We start from the raw sequence: 23274 nt of genomic DNA on the forward strand, positions 1-23274 counted from the left end.
GGGTGACAGTAGTCTGGCGAGGACTGCGCGCAGCCTGGAGGTCTCCATCACCTCCGGGAGAAGAATGTCTGAGGCGTTTCTTCTTGTCGCCCTCAGCCTCTCCTCCGGGGCGCTTGCTCGTCCCGGTCGTCTTCGCGGGGAACACAAGCCATTCCCCGTCACTGCTACTACTCGAAGCCGCCATGGTCTCGGAAGGCCCATTGGCAGGAGACCTCTCCACCGTCGGAGACACTTGCGCCTCACCACCTGTCTTCTTGGATGTGGCAGCTTTACCTCCCCTACCAGCTCTGGCTTTTCGTCCTTTCCCCTTGGACGGGTCTTGGCTGGTGGCGGCTTTCTTGATGAGTAAGGTAACTCTCCCCAACATCTTTGCTTCGGGATGTTCTGCAAGCAATGCACGAAGCAAAGTTAACCAACCGGCAAGCGATGTGAAGAAAGATAAGCATAAAACAAAACATGCAACAACATAAAAGCGCAAACAAGTCCCCCAGCGGGGAACAAGAAACAAGCAAGAGAAAAGTTTGAAAGGGACGACCATGCACGAGAAACGTGGATGGCCTTCCCCGAGCAAAACAAAACATCGCTTCCTGCTCCAGGAAGCTCCCGTGCTCCTCGAAGTCCGGGAATAACATGCTGAGGGAAGAAGGGTCAACCATGGTGACACCTTCTGGCAAACTATCGTCACTCAAACACCCGAGGAGCTCATCTACCCTATCGCAATATCTGTCAAAGGGTATCCTATGTGAATCTAGCCTAAGGAAGCAGGGATCGAACCCCGCCTGAGAAGTCCGGGAAACCTCAGACAGGCTGGGGGTGTGGATCAATCGAAAACTAGTCTTACCTCTCCCGGAGGTGCCAGCTCCCGGAGTCCCTTCATTGGGGTAAGCTGCGGCGTGGCGAGCCTCGATCTCTTCTTCCTCCGGCTGGGGGTCGGGGAACCTCTCCGCCCAACTAGGAGATAAATTATTCTCGTCCCGGGTCGCTTGGCAGATCACCTTGGACAGCTCCAGGGCAATCTGCTCCCGGATGTCAGCTGACACCTGACTTTGCCCCCTGCCACTCACTGGCTCAATAGTTTGGAAAGAGGCGAGTAGCCCATACTCCCTCAAAGATTCGGTGGTCACAAGTCCTTCCACCTTCAGCTCTTCCTCCGAGAGCCCCTCGTAGAATTTTGACCTCCTTATCATCTCCGCACAGCGAGGTGTCCGCGGGACGACTTCTGCAAAATCCAAATACGAGCATTAGAGATCCTCCCGAAAGGCAAACCAAACGTAAAGAAACAAAGTTAAAAAGGAGAGGAAGGAGCACTTACCAGGGACTTTGAAGTCCAAAGATAGGGCTGGCACCCTCTTCAATGGGAAGCCGGTCGTCAGGAACCAGTACTCCCGGAGATCTGGAACCCTCGCAGTATGACAGGTGGGACACATCACGTCCGGGTACCTCTCCAGCCTGTAAAACCCCACCTTGTCTGGATGACCTCTCATGGGTTGAGACTTCAGCCCATAGAAGTATAGCACCTCCTCCGGGGTAGGGGCCTCCAGGTCCCGGGACTTGCAAAAGATGTACCACCCCGCTAGGAGCTTGTAGCTGGGGGGAATCAACTGGAAGGGGGCAATCCCCGCCTTCACACAGAAATTGGCAAAATAACTTCTTAGGGGCAAGTGCGCCCCACACACTATGTGTGCCCAGCTCCAGGCACCAAAGCCCTCGTGACTCTGACTAGCAGACTCACCCAGCACCGACAGACAGTGCCACATCAGGCCTGGGATGTTCTTCAGGCCTGCCTCTGAGGAGTACAGCTCCAGCATGTCGTAGTTCCTGAACAGGTTCGGCTTCTGGTCCATCTCCTAGATTGAACTGTTGATAGTCGGTGGGCTAGCCGCGACCATTTTAGTTTTTCCTTTCCCCTTTGCGCCAGCGACAGGGGAACCTTGCTCCTGGGCAGATTCAGCCTCTACCGCAACGATGATTTGTTCCTTTGAGGTGTTCGTCACTGAACAAAAGAAACAAAGAAGAAAACACTCTAAGCAGTCAGCACCCTTGTCATACCCTAACGGTATCAAAGGCGTCGGGGAGACCCTCCCCGAAAACTGCTTGGAGAGGCTCCCACCGAGCTTGCCGAGGGGTTGGCACCATGCCACCCGAAGGACAGCAAGGAACCAAACTCAAACTCTGAGCCTAAGCCCGCCAAGAGAAGTGTTTTTCCAGAGAAAGACACCCTAAAGGCGCTCACGCTTATGCCCTAAAACAGCAAACCAGAACAGCACAAGCAAGACGAGGAACGACTTTCCAAACGCAAATCGTCAAAGCATGCAAAGAGATTACTTATTGACTCACATCAGTCACATGCCTATCAAAGCCCTATTCACGCATGCATATAGACGACACCGGCAGAAAACTCAACCCTAACAACTACCAACAATCTAAGGATTGGAAGGAAAGAGCAAAGTAGAAATACTTACTGGTGTTCGGGTAGTTGAAGATTGAAGGAGTAACCGGATCACTGCACCGCACGATCACGTGAAGTAAATGCTGCCAAGACAAGGCAACGATTCAGACTTAGAGCTTCGGCGAACAAACCTACGGTCAAGTTGAAAGAAAAGTTTCAGGATTCCTTACCAAAAGAAATGGCGAATTCGCAGGAAAGGAAGCTTGACAGCTTGAGAGTTCGAAGATTTGAGAATCTGAAAATCTGAAAGCTTGAGAATTTGAGAGCGTAAAGAGGAAGAAAGGTCCGTTCCCTCGTTTTTATAGCAGGAACGAAGTCCTTTCGAATTCTACAAATGGACGGTCCTGATCTTCCCATACCGCATGCATCAGATCCGACGGCTGGAGATGAAGCGCCGGTCCTATTTATGACTCCTCGGATGGGAATAAAGTATTTATTTCCCATCATCATACCGTCTCGGGCCCGGTGTACCATTAAATACCGTCAAATCACTACTCAGATGCCTGACGCACGCATACTCAGCCAGTCGCCTCACGCACACGTCTTAGTCACAGAGCCATACCCGGCATGACGCGTGGCCCTTTGCCACACTTGAGTACTTGAGTTCAAATAGAAGAAATTTCCTTTCTTTTTCATACTAACACTCAGGTGGGAAAAAGGAACCCTTCCAGGAACACAGGAGGTGACCCCTCGCCTAATCTAGAAACCAGAATACCCGAAGGGCTGTACAAGCTCCCGGACCTCTCAAAGCTCCGTGACCTTGGGGGGTAAATGTTATCCAGATTTCCGGATAGCGTTTAGATGGATAGCCTCGGGGAAGCAGAATTATCAAAGTCTTTCACGAAAGGTGACCAGAGCTCGCGGATGGACAGAAAGGCTTCGCCTCTCCCGTTTAGTGTCAAGCCTACTCACGGAGGCTCGTCAATTCTCCCTGACTCCCGAAGGGATATCCTTCGGGGAAGGTTTTCCCAGGAGAAGCTCTTCAGGCTACCTTCGCGGATACAGTCCCGTGCCTCGCACGAAAGAAGACCAAGCGGCCGAGTCATGGAGGAGGCATAGTTGGAATGATCTCCACCTGACACAGGATCCCGCCTGACACGCCTGACAGGTCGAGGCCGCACACATCCCAGCACGCCTAAAAGTACCACTTCGCCTACTATTCCGCTGACAGCCTGGAAAAGACAGCTGCCTTTGTGCATTCCCCATACTTTCATGTAAATATACCCACCTAGAGCCTGGTAGCCAGGTGACTACGGTAATTGTATCCCCTATTTATGGATGGTGTAATTAAAGTTCAGGGGGGCAGAGTGAAACCCTAATCCAATACCCTAGCTATAAAGATCCCTTCATTTTACGATAGACAGGACGGCCAAAAAAGATTACATAGCAAGAACTCTGCTGAAATCTCTCTAGCTTCATCTTCTTCAAGAGAACCCGAGAGAAACAGTGTGAGTTTGTGAGGGTCTTATACACCAGCCATTTCACTGTAATCCACTACAAGTATAATAACATCGACTCGTGGACTAGGGCTCGTTAACGCCCGAACCACGTAAAAAACCTGTTTGTTTATTTATATTTCCGCACTTCTACAGTTCTTATCTTTTTATTATTTTGCTTGTATTCGTTTCCAAAAAACTCGGTAAACATTTTTAATTTGGGTATTTTTTTTGTGAGCTACACGTCTGAGATGTGTACACACACGTTTGAGAAGTTTAAAGCTTGAAAACATATCCAACTTTGAAAATATAGGGGTATTGTTTTGAACTTTGGGGTGTTTTCATGCATTCAACTTCCCAAATGTGTGTGTACACATCATAGATGTGTAGATCTCAAAAAAAAAAAACCCCCAAATTCAAAAACAAATCACCTAAAATGGATACCCAAGTAAAAAGTTATGCACTTTTTATGAATTGCATTAAGTTGCATCGAGGTGTGTCGAGACATGTCGAGGTGGCATCGAGGCAGATGGTTTTTTTTTCTTCATGAAAATCATGATTGTTAAAGGCCCATCGAGCTGGGCATCGAGGCACGATGAGTTGTGTCGAGGTGTATCATAAAAATCATGATTTTCATGAAAAAAAAAAAGATCTGCCTCACCACACCTCGATGCCACCTCGACATGCCTCGACACTCCTCGATGCAACTCGATGCAATTCATATAAAGTGCATAACTTTTCACTCAGGTGCCCATTTTAGGTGATTTTTTTTTAATTTGGGTATTTTTTTAGATCTACACATCTAAGATGTGTACACACACATTTGGGAGGATGAAAGCATGAAAACACCCCAAAGTTCAAAACAATACCCATATATTTTCAAAGTTGGGTATGTTTTCAATATTTAAACTTCCCAAATATGTGTGTACACATATCAGACGTGTAGATCACAAAAAAAAATACCAAAATTAAAAAAACAATCACCTCAAATTGACACCTGAGTGAAAAGTTACGCACTTTCTATGAATTGCATCGAGTTGTATCAAGGTGTGTCGAGGCATGTTAAGGTGGCATCGATGTGTGTCGAGGCAAATGGTTTTTCTCATGAAAATCATCAATTTTAAGGGCCCACCGAGTTGAGCATTGAGGCACATCGAGGTGTATCGAGGTATATCAAGTTTTCAACAAATTTTTATGTTTCAGATCTAAAAAATTGTGAAAAAATTGCATAAAAAATAAAAAAAATCATGCACAGATCTATTTGAAATGCATAAATTAGTGTCTTAATTAAGCTTTTAGTGGGTTTAAGTTTTATATCATCAACAAAATATCATGAGACATTTTATTTTAGTCTCCATGGATACTTTAAGAGAGAAGAAGAAAGAGAGAAGAAAAAAAGGGAGGAGGATGCCAAAGTTGGAGATGTTTTTTCAAAGAAATTTGGCGGTGATGATGGTTTTGTGGTGGCTGTCATGACTCTGCAAAGAATAAAATGGTGACCTGAGAGAGAGAGAGAGAGAGAAGAGAGATGGAGGCTAAAAAAATGAAAAATGTATTTTTGGAAACCAATCAAATAGTAGCATTATTTTGGAATGTTGGTAAATGATGATATTTTTTTAGATATATGAACCTACACTATACATAAATGCCCAAATTTCCCTTCATCTGATCGAGGGTTTGGGATTTCTCCATAAATAAAACTACTCAAGTGGACAAATGTTATTACCATTCTAGGGTCGAACCACTATAAAAATATTGTATCGTTTATATTTCTAAAGTTCAGTTTTCATTTCGTATCATTTAATTAACTTAGTGTCGTTGACCAAATCACTCGTCAACACCATGCTAACAATATTATATAATATATTATACCACAAAATACATATACCGAGTTAAACAATAATATACCAACAAGAGTTACAAAATTATTACTAAAAAAATGAATATATTATGCTAACAAAATTATATACTATCATTAAAATGTATATACCATGATATAAAATTATATACTACCATTAAGTATAACAAGATAGAAATTAAATATCATAAAAAATGACATACCATATCACAAAAAACATATACACTAGTTAGAAAATAATGTACCAACAACCCATAAAAAATGAAAATAATCAATATAACTTTAAAATAAGAACTAATTGAAACAAAACTAATATGCATATACCACGATATTAAAGTCATATGCTTCTAAATAAAAAAATGATAGAAAAGAGTAAATTTGAAAAACAAAAATATAATAAAATAAAAATTTGAATTTTTTTTTCTAACTTAAAAATAAGAGACATTTATTAATTATCATCCTAAAAAAATGAGGTCATTTGTTATGGATATCACTTTATTGAGATGCAAATGAGAGGCTTACATAACAAGAACAATTTAAGTAATTAACAATGTAAAATATCATTTCTCTACAATTTTTAAAATAAGGACATTCAACTTCTTGATGTTAATGTTTTAGATCATTTACTATAATTTCTCTATAAAAGAAAGACATTTGTAATCAAAATCATTATATACTTGTATTTGTAGCATTTAAATTCATTATATGTAATCACGTTTGGGAAATATAACATATTATGCTAGAAATATACCATAATTTTTAAACATGCCAACATAATTAACTATCCCAAAACTATGTCATTTTGCAAATGTTGGATACAATTGCCCCTATCCTTAACAACCCATCTCTCTCTCTAAAACTATATCTCAAACATTCTCTCAACCCTTCTCTCATTCTCTACCATGACGACACCACCACCACCACAACCTCCCCACGGCAACAAAGCACCACCTCCTTACGTTGTCGCCGTCATTATCACCGTCCTCTCCATTGGCGCCGCCACCTCCCATCACCATTGAAGCACCCCATAGAATATCTCTTTTCATTTTTTTTTATGTTTTAATGATTCAAAATACAATCATCAAAATTGTATATTCTACATACAAATTTAAAATTTTACATGTTCTAATCTTGTAGATCTTGAAAAAATACAAAATTTTAAAAAAAATCAACTGAAACAGATATTTGAGTGAAAATATATGAACCTCTAAAGTTTTCGTCAAATTTCAGCGCAGAGCATCGAAATTGCATCGTTTTGGCCAAAAATCAAGTTTTCATGATTGCATCGCAAAAACAGTGAAAAAGCATCACAACGACATCAAATTTGTATCGAAAAAGCATCGTTTTGATAAAAAAATAAATAAAGTTTTCATGATTGCATCATAAGAGCATCGAAACAACATTGATTTCGCATCGAAAAAACATCATTTTGGCAAAAAAAAAAATCAAGTTTTCATGATTGCATCGAAAAAGCATCGTTCTCATTATTTTTCTAGTACAAAAATGATGCTTTTTCGATGTAAAATCAATGTTGTTTCGATGCTCTTGCGATAGAATCATGAAAACTTGATTGTTTTGGCCAAAACGATGCTTTTTCGATGCAAAATCGATGTTGTTTCGATGCAATCATGAAAATTTTATTTTTGGTCAAAACGATGCTTTTGATACAAAATTGATGATGTTTCGATGCTTTTGCGATGCAATCATGAAAACTTGATTTTTGGCCAAAACGATGCTTTTTGATGCATTATCGATGCAATTTCGATGTTTTGTATTGAAATTTGACGAAAACTTTGGAGGCTCATATCTTTTCACTCAAATGTCTGTTTCAGTTTTTTTTTTTATTTTGGTAATTTTTTTCGAGATCTACAAGAATAAATTATGTAAAATCTTAAAATTTGTATGTAGAATATACAATTTCGATGATTGCATTTTGAATAATTTAAACATAAAAAAAAATTGAAGAGAGATATTCGATAGGGTGCGTCAATGTTGATGGAAGGTGGCGGTGCCAATGGAGAGGACAGTGGTAATGACGGCGACAACGTGGAGAGGTGGTGTTTTGCCGCCGTGGGAAGGTTGTGGTGGTGGTGCCGTCATGGTAGAGAATGAGAGAAGGGTTGAGAGAATGTTTGAGAGATAGTTTTAGAGAGAGAGATGGATTGTTAATGACATGTGCAATTATGTCCAAAATTTACAAAATGACATAGTTTTGAGATAGTTAATTATGTTGGCACATTTAAAAATTATCGTATATTAGAATGCATAATATGTGATATTTCCCTTACGTTTTTTAGTTGATAAAATTTAATGTGATATTGATAGTTGATTAAATCATTATTATTATTATTATTATTATTATTATTATTTTGGATATTTACGGCATAAAGACCTAATATTTACAGATTATAACACTTAAATATCTATTTTTTTTACGGAAAAAGTATCAAAAGTTGATCAAATGTAGTACTTAAATACCCAAACTTATATTTTAGCGGCAAAAATACCTAAAGTTGCTAAAACGTTCCATATTTACTACCCAAATAATTTTTTTTTTTTAAAATAATACATATGTATTTAAAGTTGTAAAAAATAATTAAAATTATATAAAATATAAAAAAAAAATAGTCTAAATTAATTCTAAAATTAAATAATAGTTTTATTTAATAAAAATAGTAAATAAATATTTTTTTTATATATTAACATTTTTAATAAATCTGGTTCTCTTTTAATAATGTTTTAGTTATTGGTTTTTCTTTTAACTATTTTCAATCAAAAATATTTTTTTCATTAAATAAACTTTTTTTTTTAACTTTTTATTCTGTAAGCATTGATTATTTTTGCTGCAAATATTCCTTATTATTTTTTTAGGTCAAACATCAACTTTTTGGCACACGAACATTTTTCTTTACAAAAGCATAAGATTGAAAAAAAAGGTTATTTAGGATTTTTGCCCTCGAACTATGATCTATACATTATCGTGCCCACTGATTTTGTCAAGTCATTAAAAATTCCCCCGAACTATTCATAGTATTGTAAAGTGGGACTTTCCTCAAATTTTGTCCAACGTGGCTAACGACATGCTGATGAACCCAAAACGGGTATGTTTTAAATATTTATAACTCGCAAGCGCACGAATCGTATATGGCATACAGTGTTCGTGTAAGCACGAGATCGAACCCAAATGAGTTGTCTAAAATCGAAAAGAAAACTATTTTAAACCAAAATTAATAAATTCTAACCTAGTTCCAAAGATTGATGAGAATTTGTAACAATAAAAATAAAATAAAATATAATAATAAAGAAATTAAAGACAATATATAAACATAAATTAATAATTATAAACAAGATGGTAAAATAAGATTATTAAGGATTAGAATCCACAAAATATAAGTTTAATAATATTTATAAGTACATTGATTCCCAAGTTTTAGTGATAGTTAAAATAAATCAAACTATCATTTTCTAAATAGATTTATAATTTTAAGCACAAATTACTTCTAAAAAAATAAGATTTTTCTTCACTTTTCAAAATTATAATTTCAAAGCATTTAGTGTAAATCAATCTAATGAAATAACAAATAAATCAATGAACATTATTTATAAGGCAAAACATAATATTTTTGTTCTAAGCATGGATGTGTATAATTTAATGACACATCTTACACAAAGAATATTATGTATTTGCACTAATGAAGAACAAAGTTTAAATATGTGCTAACAATCCAAAATACATGATATTTAAGATGAAATAAGATATTTGAAGAAGAAATTTCCATAAACTTTGTTGCACAAAATGGGAAATCAACATACAAAATAAATACTATCTAGTTACAAATTGTTTCATCATCACTTTAATAATCTTAAAAAGATTAGAAACACATAACTAAAATAGCAAATACAAAATAAAAATTACAAACATAAATAGGAAAATTTGGAGGATGAACCCCCAAATTTTTCCTCTTAAAAATACATAGAAAAAAATAAAAAGAAGAAGAAGATGAAGAGAATTGAGAGGTTCTGAATGTGTAGAAATTATGGTATAGTAACCTTCCCTCTAAAAATGGACACCCTAAATGGTCTTCAAAACTCCCTATTTATAGCCAAAATGAGTAAATTAAAATAATCAATTTAAATTAATTAAATTAATAATAATATAGAAAATATGGGTAAATTATATGGTGTAATTATGATATTTTTGGGGTAAAATGTGTAGAAAGTGGGGTAAAAATGTGGTATTTTTGAGACAAATGAGACAAGAGTACATATATGTAATTTAAGGGCTCAAGGCAAAATAAAGGTTGAGTGGGCTGCTAGTTGTGTACAGGCCAAAAGTTGGCTGAAGAAGCCAGGCGTGGGGGGCAGCTTGGTGAAGCACCAAGCGTGGCTGGAGGATAGCTGGTTTATGCATGAAGGCTGTTGGAGGCTGGATGTTGGTCTTGGTGACTTCGGTTGACTTTGCTGGAGCTTCAAGTAATCAAGAGGCAGCTGAACGTGAGCTAGGAGCAAGGGGGCTTGAAGCTTGGGCTTCACGTGATGGGCCTTGTGGCTGAAAGTTTTCAAAAATGCCAACTTTCCTATATTTTCTCCCAAAAATACCACTTTTCTCTCATTTTTCTTGCTTTTCAAGAGCAAATAAAGTACAACAAATTCCCTATAAAACAAATATAAATTAAATTAAAACTAAATATTTTCAATAATCAAATATACCTCATAAATTCCATGAAAATATTAATTAAAACTTAATTTCTATTAAACATTTAAGTTCAATAATACAACATTTTTTACCTCAAATTAAACAACAATAATTCAAATAATTAACTACAACATTTTACAATAAAATAACTATAAAAACACACAAAATTATATAAAATCAAAATAAGACTAATAAATTCAAAATTACTTAAAAACTTAATAAATCAATTAAAAACTCAATAATTAAGCAACAATTAGCACATAAAAAGTGGTAAAATAACTCTATTTTGTAGAGTTATCACATGCTGATGTAACTTTTTGCTTGCTGATGCAATATTACCGCATGTATAATTTAAAGAATAAATATGATTTTAGCCCCCGAACTATTATCACTGCCAAATCCTGCCCATCGAATTCAAAATTTTAAAATTTATACAATATTTTTAATATTAAAAAGAAAAGATAAAAATATTAAATTCCATTTAAATTAAATTAAATCATACAAAATTAAAAAATCAAATGGATAAAAAAACAAATTATATAAAAAATTTCTTTCATTTTTTCTTACTTTCTCACTTTTGCACTAACCAAACAATCTTAACAATACTTGTCAATTTATCACAACAAAAACTAAAAAAAATAAAAAAATTATCACAACATATACAAATTAAAATTTCAATATCTCAAATTCATACACATTTTAATACGATTTTAATAACTTAACGAAAAATCCAGATTTTCTATTATTTTTATCACATTTGTGCACCATTCGTATCCCCCATGACACTCCACAAATGAGAGAGAGAAGAGATATGAGATGTATAGGGAAATGAAGAGATGTAGAAGGAAAACATAAGCAACACCAAAGCTGAATGTCGCTGAGGAACTTACATGAGCCCAGCCTGTCAATGATGTCGCTACCCAGCCAACTTCAAGCTCACTTAGACGCATGCCCAACACCTAAGCCAATTTTTTGTCACCATCAATTTTTTTTTTTAATTTCAATTGATTTTTAGTTTAATGGTTTTTTTCTTTTTTTAATATTCAAAATATTGTTTAATTTAAAATTTTGAAAATTCAAGAGTACGATTTGGTAATGGTAATAATTCGAGGGCAAAAATCCTATTTATTCTTTAAATTATAAATAAGGTATTGATGTGGCAATACCACATCGACGCCCAAACTGCCATATCACTATTCCGTTATTGAAATTGAATTCCGTTATTGAAATTGAATGAAAGTTCCATATTTTTAACCCGTTGAAAAATCTAAAGGGCATGATTTGGATGAGTAATAATTTGGGAAAAAAAATCCTAATAATAAAAAAAAAAGAATTATGATGAGATGACATATTAATGAAGGAAAAAAAATGTAATTTTGAGAATAAAAATGTAGCTCTGTAAAAATTAAAATTAAAAAATAAAACATTAAAACAAATTAAAAACTCTCGATGGTCATTTATCTCAAAAACACATCCTGAAAACTCAAAACCCTAATTCCTAATCCCTTTATCTCGTACGAGAAGCATAACCACTCTGACACACCTCCCATACGTCACCCCCGTCGCTCACCGTCACTCTCCAGACCTTCGAAGCACCCTAGGGACCCCACGATCACAATTCCTCGCCGACGCCACCATTAATCTCACACTCTCCTCCTCTGAATCAGCCCAGACGCTTCATCTCAGTAGGAGACACTTGGTATAAATTTTGCATTGTAGTTTTTGGTTTTATTAATTTATAATAGTTGGTTGATTGATTTAGTTTTGTGATTTTGTTTGAATTAATAACTTTTAGAATTTGGGTGTTGCACCAGTTTGATTTTTAAATTTGCCTTTTGCTTGTTAGACGCTAACTTGGATTTAAATGTTAGCTTTTTTGCTGAGAAAAAATGTAGAAAAATTGAAGTGATTATAAGATTTGTACCAAGATTGATTTTTAAATTTTCCCAGTTGCTTGATGGATCCTAATTTGGACGCTTTGGGCGCCTTCATGGGTTATGCTGTTTACCTGTTAGTAAATCTTGTTACTTTTTCTGTAGTCCTCATAAGAAGTTGGTTATTTTCTGCTTCTTTTTATTTTTTCCTGCTAATGTTAACTATAGCTATTTAGTATTTAGTTTGGAGCTGCTGTTATACAAGGCAAATCCTTTTTGGTAGTACGTGAGAGGGTTTTAGCAACACATTCTTGTGTTTTAGTTTTGTAAAGTTGAGCTGAATTTAATATCTCAGATAGATTATAATATTATATTAGACTTCTCTTCCAACCAACCGAACCTTAGGTAGCAGCAGCTGCCTCTCTTCTCCTCACCTGAACACGTTGCCACCTCATCGCAAGAACCCATTCCCCTTATTTCTCACAATTGTCTACATTGTTGCCTCAATCACTGTTGAGGATCCTCTCTTCGTTACTTCTTGTGTGCAGACTGCAGTGGCTGGTGTGACATTTATTTTGCATTGCAGCGGTTTTGTGTTGATTGCCGTTGTTTGGGTTTGACATTGGGATTGCATCGACTGTATTGAGGTATAATGGGATTTCATTTTGTGATGATCTGTCTGAGGCATGTTTTTATTGATTGAATCTAAAGCATATATTTAGCTGAACCTGAGACATGTTTTTAGTTTGCTTGAACCTGAGACATTTTTTTTTAGTTTTTTTGAATCTGAACTATTGTTTTTCATTTTGGTAAAATAACTTCGGTCTTTCTTTGTATTAATTTTGATTTAGTTTAATGGATTGTCATTGTTTTGAGATTCTTAAGTCAATGTTTAAAATACCGCTTTTACGCCTCAAAGGCGTTTTGTTTTTGTGAGGCAAGGCGTACGCCTCAAGACGCATTGAGGCCTAAGCTTCAAATATTTAATTAAAAAAATATTTTTAGAACACCTGAAGATATAAAGTAAGATGGATGTGTCTTGTAACACTCAAACATAGAATAAGAAATGTCATAAAACTCAAACATACATAAAATGTATCATAAAACTCAAACATACCATAAAATAAGGTTAACTTTTGTTTCTAGAACTAGAATCCTAGATTCTCCTATATTAATGAACAAACTTTGATCAGCTTTTTTTGGCCTATTTAGAACAGTTGTGTTTTAATTTGATTTTGGGCCTTTTTGGGCATAAAAAAGCCCATTACGAAAATACACCCCAACAGCGTACGTCTCTCTCAATTTCCGCCTCAGCCGCCCCAACTCAGCGCCTCACCTCTGCTAAGCAAGGCGCACGCCTTGGTTAGTTTTTTCCGCCTCAAACTGAGGTGCGCCTCAAAACTGCCTTTTTAAACATTGGTTAGTTCTACATTAGTAAGTTCATATTTATTTTGGTGGAAATTCTAATGCTTGTTTTGGAGATTTTAGTTAAGGATTCAGTTCTTATATATAGTGTATATAGAAAAGCTACAACAGACTGTAACGAATGGGTTTGATGTTGTTTTGCTTCTCTCCCTTAAGATTATATTGCACCGTTTAATTATTTGATATACCAGGTCCAGAGAGTTAGGGACCAAGAACACTGATTCTATTAGGGTTCTTCTGCAACTCCGAGAGTGAGAGAGATTATGAGGGCAACTACAATGGATTTCTTTGGGGACATGGAAGATCAAGGTTCGACAATGGCGATGGATGTGGACGACGTTGACCCACTTGAAATCCTAGGTGAGAGCGTCATTGCTGACAACAAGCTCACTGATGCCGACTTCTTCAACTCCTTTGAGGATGACTTCGATGATTCCGATATCAATTGAGTCGAGCAACATGTTCATCAATCACTACCCACCCACCTACCCACCATTTGTTATCTGTTTTAGTTTGTAGGGTTTGTCATGTGGATTGGATGGACTCAAAAACCATTACGATCAAAATGGTTTTTCTTATTTTTGTTTGGTAAAGGAGAACATATGATCAGTTTGCTTTGAATGTCTATCTTCTTTAATTCGGTTATGCTCATTGTCTATACTTTGATTTCGATTGCACTATTTTGTTCAACTCAATTCATGGCTTTCTTTTTCTAATTGGTTCTTAGTGGTTCATTTGATTTACTCTGATTTTGGAGTGGTAAAATGTTATGGTTTTGTTAGATTCATTTGGTTTGTGGATAGAGAATAATACTTGATTCATTTCATTAGATGGTAATTTCTCTGTTACTATTTCTTGGATTGTGAGGTCTATGGGTTTCTGTTAAGTGCTAGTTTCTCTGTTAGCTTCTTTTCTTTGTGTATAATGACAAAAATAAATACAAGTAATTGCTTATTGTGGTCACTTTCATGGTTGATTTGATAATTATGGTGCTGGAACTAGTGTGGTTGATATGTATGGGTTGGGCTCATCATCTCATCTCATCACTTTGAGGAACGATATCCTGAAGGGTTAATATTTTGAACGTTTGTTTATCATAGGGCGCATTTGAATAAACTAGTGATTGGTTTTCTTTATTTTGGTTAGGGTTTATGTCTTTTTGGATGTTGTGTTTTGTTTCATTATCTATTTGGATCTTATGTTTTGGCAAATTTTCTTTTGGACTCTGTATTTTGTAAAATTGTTGAGATAGACCCTAAACTTAATTTTGATAAAGAAAAAACTGAATATAATAATACTGTTGTTAGGTAGAATAATTTTATTTTTGTTATGAATTGTTAGTTTGGTGAATTTTTTGTGATTTTAGTTTAGGACTTTTGATCAAAATCGAGTTTAGGTTCTATTTTAATCATTTTACAAATCGTAGGGTTTAAAAAATAATTTGTCAAAATACAAGGTTTAATCAGGTAATGAGACAAAACACGTTGACTAAAAATATATAAACCTCTATAGTTATTCTCTTTAATAAAAGCTTCATAGTACAAATGAAGATCCAAAATAAATAAACAAAAAAAAAGTTAAACAAAACTTGAGTATAGTTAGTATTGGAGGAGTTATTGTTACATACAACATAGTTTGTAATTCTTATGAATGATTTCTTTTTCAACAAACTTTGTTTAAACTATGTATAGATAGAATATTAAGAGAAGGTAGAGAGTAGTGTATAATATTCTGTATATTTCTAGAAGACTGCTAATTACTCCATGAAATAAAAGCTAATTAACGACATATCCTTGAGTCAATTAAAATCAATGTTATGATACACAAACAATTCTTGATTAGTATGTCCTCTAAAACAATTCTTCAATTCTACCTCTTGATTTCAACTCATAATGTTTATCTCTCGATATCTATCTTAAATTATTCTACTCGCTTTCTAATTATTCCAATACTCCCCAAGTACTAATTTTACAATCCAAATTTGGCCTAATTATGATCATATATAGCATAACAATACACGAATTATAATATTGCAGCATTAAAGCAAAGTAAAACATCAATTCATAGAAATAAAATCAGAAAAAGAGATCCATATAAACCTTAACAAATAAGAAAACTAATCACTTATAATATGGCTTACATTCTCAAAGTATTGTAAAAAACTTGAAAAATAAAATAAATAAAAAAGAATGCAAAGAATGATTAGAAACCCTTTCAATTTCCTCTCTAGTTCCTCACCATTGTATTTCTCCCTAGTCAAAAATGTATTTCTCTTCTTTTTATAAGTCTTTTACGCTTGTCTTAACCTCTAAAAGTCATTTTAAAACACATTAAAAACGAAATATCTCGAAAAATTAACAAGTGAATTGTCACGTGATGCTGTTTATTGTGATTTTAAGGAAAGGTGACATGTCACCCAGTAGCAAGTGAAATGCTACATGTTGCACCTCTTGGTCTTCATTGTCTTCTGATGATCATTACCTTATGATGAATGACTCATAACGTAGTGTCACCCACCATATCTATCTTCAACGTCCAAAATGACTTAAAAATCATAAATTGAACTAATTCTTGCGCACTTAAAGAAAAACATCAAATTTAACTAAAATCTAAAAAAAAATATATCAAAACAAGATTTGAGAGCTATTAATAAGTGCATGATAGTCGTACTCATCAACAATGTGATTAGATGAAATGTGAGGTAAGAGAGGTAAGTGGGTGGGTAGAGAAGAAAAAGATTAAATTAGGGATTTATTTATTTATTTTCTTCTTCTTTCTTTTTATTAATGTTTTATTTAAATGAGCAAATTGTCTCTTCAATCATCTTCATTAAGTAAAGAGACTATTTACTAAAAACTTTCAAAATGAGACTAAAGTGGCAAGGATCTCATACTAAAATGATATTAATGAAACACTTGAATCAAGAGCTTGGCAAGCAGATAGGGGAAGGTCCCAATTTCTAAAAGCACTAGCATTGTGCAACAAAGCATTCTTTGCTAGATAATGAGAAACGAAATTGGTACATCTGGGCTGTAAAGTATTCGGCAACCAACCTCAGGAGTCAGAAGGCTTCCGTTTATCCTTTGGTGTGCTGTTGTCCTTCATTCATAGTCTTGTATTGTAGGCAAAACCCCTGAAATCACAAAGATAATTTCAACACCAGTCCACCACGTCACACGTAGGGGTGGCAATTCGTGTTATCGTGTCATAATCGTGTCGACACGAGTATGACACGACACGATTAGAGTAAACCCGTACACGACACGATTATTATTCGTGTCAGAAATCCAAACCCGTACACGACACGATTATCTTAGCGGGTCACACGTGTCGACACGATAACACGTTTAATAAATTTGTCATTTGACACAAATCTAAAACTGACACGATTAATACACAAATAAACGTGTAATGACACGACACGAAATTGACACGATTAACATAATATAAATTAAATTAAAATGTTTATATAATCTTAAACGTGTCTTAAATGTGTCATTTTCGGGTTAAGCAGGTTGACCCGAAAATGACACGTTTAATAAACGTGCTAAACGTGTCGACACGATTATGACACGAAAATTATATGTGTCACCCAAACTCATTTATTTCGTGTCGTTTTTGAGTCGTGCCATCGTGTCGTATCGAAAATTGCCAGCCCTAGTCACACGCCCTCGTTGGGGCTGAAGTAAGAAAAGGACAAAAGCCATGAACAGATGACGTGCTTTCCAGTTCCCACTAAACTACTTTAATGCCAAGAAGCTCATTCTCTTTTGTAAATAGACTTGCACTTCACAGGGTTTATTATAAAAATTCTAAATATAATGGTGCTGTTATGTAGCATTTAAAAAAATAGTTTTTTTTTATTTAATTAATTAAAATTTTGATAATTAAACATAAAATAGTATTTGGTAATTCTATTTTTATTTATTATTTTAAAAAAATTTAATTAAAAGTTATTAAATTTTGAAAATAGAATTTTTTGACTTTTTATTTTTATTTTCTTCTTCAAATCAACACTTCATTTTGTATTGTTAAACAAAAAATAAAAATAAAAATTATCACACATTTTTTATTTTTTTTGTTTTTAAAAACAAAAAACAAAAATAATTATCAAACATATTTTTATATTTTAAAAATAAATAAACAAAAACAAAAATAATATTTCTATTTTTATGTTTAAAATATTCAAAAATAAAAATTTTACCAAACACATCCAATATGATGATCGAACAATAAAATCGTATGGAATTTTAAACCTGATACTTTTTTTTATAAATCTTCTATGAATAATATGAGAGATTATTGTATGACTATGTACATAAAATCTCTTGTTACATTATATATATTATATCATTTTTCCAATATATTTTAAAATTTACAAATCTAAATTATATATATAAAAATATAATACAAAAATTAAAGAGGTTTTTTCATAAGTACATTGTTTTTTTTTATTTTATTAAACATTTCAAAATTTCTTAATTACAAAAATATGGTGTTATAAAAACAACTGAAAAACTACTAAAATTCAACTAGACATTAACACTAATACAATATAAAAAAAACAGCTAAAAATTAATTAGACATCAACTCACTCTATTAACCCAAAATATACTAAAAAATAGCAAAACAACAACCTAAAAAAAATTACCACTACACTTTAATATGTGTCAAAAATAAACTAAAATATACTCCAAAATAACTAAACTTATAGCCAAAATAAAATGAAAATCAACTTGGAAAAAATTATAAAAACACAAAGATAATTTTTTAAATATATAATACTAGATACAAGTAATGTGCAATATGCATGTTTGCTTAGTTTTATTTATAAAATTTATTAATTATTTTTATTATATTTATATTAATGTCATATAAATTTTGAAATAAATATCCTATTTTAATTAATTAATTTATTTATTTTTGTTTAAGTTAATGTTTGTTCTAGTTTTTGAATTTGAGAGTGACAACAAGAGATTATATATTATATGTTTAATGTAATATTAAATATTATACGTGGATTTTAGATTTAAGTTTCTTGCTAGTTTTTTTTTAAAAGCAATTCGTTGCTAATTCACAGTAGATTATATTATATGTTTAATATGATATTATTCTAATAAGTGAGTTTAAGTTTAGTTAAATTTTATTTAAGTATAAAACTATGATTTTATTATTTTTAAATAATTATCATTGTAAAATATCTTTAAAATATCATATTTTAATTTATTTAATTATTTATTATTTAAAAATAATTATCATTGTAAAATACTGAAAAATATCCTATTTTATTTTGCTTAATTATTTATTATTTTTAAATAATTATCATGGTATTATATCTCAAAAATATTTTATTTTAATTTTTTTAATTATTTATTTTATTTAAGTTTAAGTGTTTACAAACTACTATTACATATAAAAATATTTTGTTAAATATAAGAATATTCTGTTAAAGTTAACATTAAAAAAAAAGCCGTTAAAATCAAGAATTTCCGTTATCTACACACTTATTATATAGAAGAGATATATACAAAAAATAAACTAAGTATATACCTAACATATGCCAAAAATAAATCAAAATAGACTCAATTAGAAATCAACTAAACATCAACCAACATCTACTCAAAATAAACAAAAAGATATATACTCAATTAGAAATCAACAAGACATCAACTCAAAATATAACTAATAAAAACTAAACATAAACTCAAAGTAAACTAAAAAAAATAACAAAACAACAACATCGAAATAATTAAAATTGCAACTTAAAAGTACAAAAAATAAACTAAAAAAATACCTCAAAACAACTAAACTTATACCCAAAATAAACTAGAAAATAACTGAAATTCAACTTGAAAAAAATTAACACAATTTTTTTAATATATATATATATATATATACCCAAGCTATACTTACAATAAACTAAAAATATGCCCAACATATATAAATAATAAGTAACGAGTAATGATTAATGCACTTCCAATTGGCACACTTTAATTATATACTATGATGTGTAAGTAATCTCAACCATATATATTTTTTAAGTGAGGTCCACATAATATTTAAGTATGATTGAGATTAATTACACATCATGGTGTATAATTTGAGTATGCAAATTAAGAGTGCATCTATCATTACTCATAAATAATATACTCAATTCATTATAAATCAACTAGAAAGCAACTTAAAACATACACAAGAAAAATTATACCCCAAATACACTAAAAGTACCCTAATACCACATAATCAACTAGACATCAACCCCAAAAAATGTGTTATGGATATATACGAACCTTGGAAACATAACGTAAACATGGAGAAAATAATACATCCATATCATAGTGGCATGGTTCAAACTTCAATCTACTACTTAGGACTAATAAGTGGTTATATTATAATTTTTCATAATTGAGCTCTTTAACATGCAACAATATACTATTCCATTTTGAGTTCACTTTGTGTGCTTTTTTATGTTGTGTGGACCAATGTATACTAATATTACATAGATCAAACATGTACAAGAGTTTATAACAAGATAACAAAAGTTGACTTCTGTATATCAAACACGTTTGCTTAGTTATCACATGGCATCAAAGACTATCATCAACGGGGGACGTTCTAGTCTAGGCATGACCCACTACAAGAAAAAATGCTTTTAATAACACTAAAAATGTGTTATCAAAACATACCATAACACTTTTTGATGTGTTAAGACCGACTATGTTATCGTAGGTCAGGGTACTTTACATAACACTTTATCATTGTTATACAGATGTATTATTATAATGTCAACGATAACACACTTTCTGTGTTATTTTAATAAATAGATAAGTGCTTAATTATATTATTTATAGTCGATTATATAACACATTTCAATACTTAAAAATTTGTGTTATACTACACTTTAGTATAACACATTATTTGTGTTTTATAATGAAGTTTGCATAACAAAATTCTTTACATAAAAAGTGTTATTGTAATAGATATTATAACACAATTTTCGTATCATTTTAATATTTAGATAAGTTTAAATTCTCATTATATATTCATTTATATAACACTAATTTATTTTATTATATTTTAATTTTTTTTATATAATTAAAATTAGCTTTCTAATATATACTAGCATTATCAAATGAACTTGATTTTCAAATAACAAAAAGTAAAAACATTCAACACTGTCATCAACAACAAAATGTTATTTAAGTATTCAAGTAGTATTCAACATATTGAAAAATTACTACTTTCAGCACAAAATATTCTACAGCTGCCCAACACAAAGCCTTCAAAATTAAGTATACTTTTCTCCTCCAATTGATGGAGAAAGAGACATTTTTCTCCTGCAATAGTAGATAAAAGGTAAGATATATGCTTAAAAAAATTAAATAATATGAATCAAATAATAAAACTGTATACAATATAAGACCTAAGCAAGCAATACCAGGTGAACATACTTCAAAATTCAAAATACTGCTATCACACAATGAATAAATACATATTACAATAAACAAACATTAACATTTTCAGGTTAAAGGGGCCTCAATTTCACCCTAAAGACATCTCTGGTTCAGGTGCTTAATTACTGAGACAACATGTTAAAAGTTTGGGAGATTTTAGTTACAAAAGCATTTAGAATGATACTGTTATTTCTAGGGTAGATCCATCGAATCTCATATCTCATTTAAAGGAGAGGTGTAATAGAACATGGAGCTCAAACAGGCACTAAACTCTAGACCTTAAGTTATTTGGGCACTAACAAGTAATTACAAAACAGTGATATATATTCGCAGTCAATTACGCTGATATAGTACAGTGTAGTGTTTACAAACGTACAGAAATTACTGTAGAATCCTCAACCCAATGCAAAGAAATAAAGAAACTTACACACATTCTGCTGGCCAAGTTCCTTCAGATAGGGATGATAAGAGGCGAATAAGTTCCACAGTCCTGAAGGGAAATTCACCTTCAAGACTACAAAGAAGACACCGAATAGGACCATCAACAAAACTTTCTTTGTCCCAAAACTGACTGCAAAGTGATTCCTGAAAAATTTAAATCAATAAATCCAATAAAAAAACTACAAAGGAAAAGAAAAATGTCAACTTTAATAGAACCACCGATGAAAAACCAACAAAATAATCAATAAATGACCCTGAAAGACAATCATTATGCAGCCAAACTTCTCCCCGATAAACTTTGCAAAGAATATCCAATATCAAATTAAGGGTACTGTCTTCCAGCTGCAACATAGACAAAACAGAAAATATTAATATAAATAAAAAAAAACTTGAGGTCATTCAAGATACTTAATCTAATTACCTGAATATTGATCTCATAAGATGCAATAAATGCAGAAATAAAAGTTCTCAATACACTTCGATAACCAGCAACAAAACCCTAAGGAAGCAAACAAATTGAAAAAAGATCACGGACTTGAAACTAATATTAAACTAAGATACAAGTTTGAACCTTGTCTTTTTAAAGTATAGGAGATAAATGAAGCTAGAATAGTTTAATTCTCTGATACAATATTATGAAAGAAAATAAAATTGTATTGAAAACTAAAACTAAAACTAATTGTTGGTCCAAATTTATGGTGGACACTTGGCCCAAATTATCTTGGGCCACTAGCCCAACTCAAGCACAAAATTTGAGAATATTAAATTTAAGAAACAAGCCATAAAATGAAACACAAAAGCTAAAAATCAAGTATTTAAGCATGATGAATATAGTGTTTACAGCAAGAGAATTCAGGGAAAAGCTACTTAAATATTTTATCTCATGAATCTTGATTATCTTTGCTACGGATGAGTGACTAGCATGGATAGAAAGAATAAAAACGAACCCTTCCAGTAGATTCGACTGGGGAGGGTGGTGTGCCAAGCAAATCAGTCATGAGATCCAATTGGTGTATCACATTTCCCCAACGAAACAGTGGTTTTCCAGTAAGCATTTCAGCAAATACATCCTATGCTCCAAATATGTATTGCAAGAGTGTACTGAAGACAAAAAGTAGAGGTCTTAGACTCTTAGTATTAGAAAAAAGTACTAAGCAACCATACACTTGATATGATATAGAGTAAGAAGGTAACATAAAATTAACATTGCCTAATCCCCTCAAAGATATTGGAAAATGCTTAAAAGCATTGCTACTTGTTGATTGCCAATAAAAAACAATGTCCGCAACTATTCTTTTACCAGAAATAAGTATGAGAGTACATATAGGTAGACTGAGCCATTGTCAATTTGTCATATAAATAAAATGAAGAGCAATAGATCAATGGTGCTGAGAGAAACATGTATTTTGGTGATTCAAGCTTATAGACAAAATAATGATGGCCACATACCAGTAGTATATACAGTAGAAGAAGCCAATACAACATGCCAACTCATATATACATATATTACAAGGGAACAATGCTTGAAAAAAAAAGTATTGGAGTATACTGTGGAATCAGTAATAGAAGAAATTGAAGAAACAACATGAAAGAAGAACTTCGAAAGATCATCAGAAAATCAACAAAAAAATGCAATACTTT

At 33.0% G+C, this 23274-nt stretch overlaps 2 protein-coding genes across 7 annotated transcripts; one reads left to right on the forward strand and one right to left on the reverse strand.

Annotated features, from left to right (window-relative positions):
• Positions 1-11898: 11898 nt before the first annotated feature.
• Positions 11899-14454, forward strand: LOC133788351 (small acidic protein 1). Of its 6 annotated transcripts, XM_062225814.1 has the most exons (5): positions 11899-12138; positions 12390-12449; positions 12862-12960; positions 13526-13701; positions 13930-14454. In XM_062225814.1, the coding sequence occupies exon 5, from the start codon at positions 14002-14004 to the stop codon at positions 14185-14187; it is 186 nt and encodes a 61-aa protein (XP_062081798.1). In that variant the 5' UTR covers positions 11899-12138; positions 12390-12449; positions 12862-12960; positions 13526-13701; positions 13930-14001; the 3' UTR covers positions 14188-14454. The 6 variants fall into 6 exon arrangements, with proteins under 6 accessions (XP_062081798.1, XP_062081795.1, XP_062081796.1 ...); XM_062225811.1 differs by lacking the exon at positions 12390-12449; XM_062225812.1 differs by lacking the exon at positions 12390-12449 and having other exon boundaries at positions 13574-13701.
• A 6531-nt stretch (positions 14455-20985) lies between these two features.
• On the reverse strand, positions 20986-22688 carry LOC133791889 (uncharacterized). The gene is made up of 5 exons (XM_062229797.1): positions 22581-22688; positions 22055-22132; positions 21887-21975; positions 21620-21777; positions 20986-21075 (listed from the first exon to the last, which is right to left on the reverse strand). Coding segments are annotated over exons 1-5 (435 nt in total). The 3' UTR covers positions 20986-21073.
• Between the last annotated feature and the right edge of the window lie 586 nt (positions 22689-23274).

Source organism: Humulus lupulus, chromosome 7, assembly GCF_963169125.1.
Source record: "Humulus lupulus chromosome 7, drHumLupu1.1, whole genome shotgun sequence".
Taxonomy (NCBI): domain Eukaryota; kingdom Viridiplantae; phylum Streptophyta; class Magnoliopsida; order Rosales; family Cannabaceae; genus Humulus; species Humulus lupulus.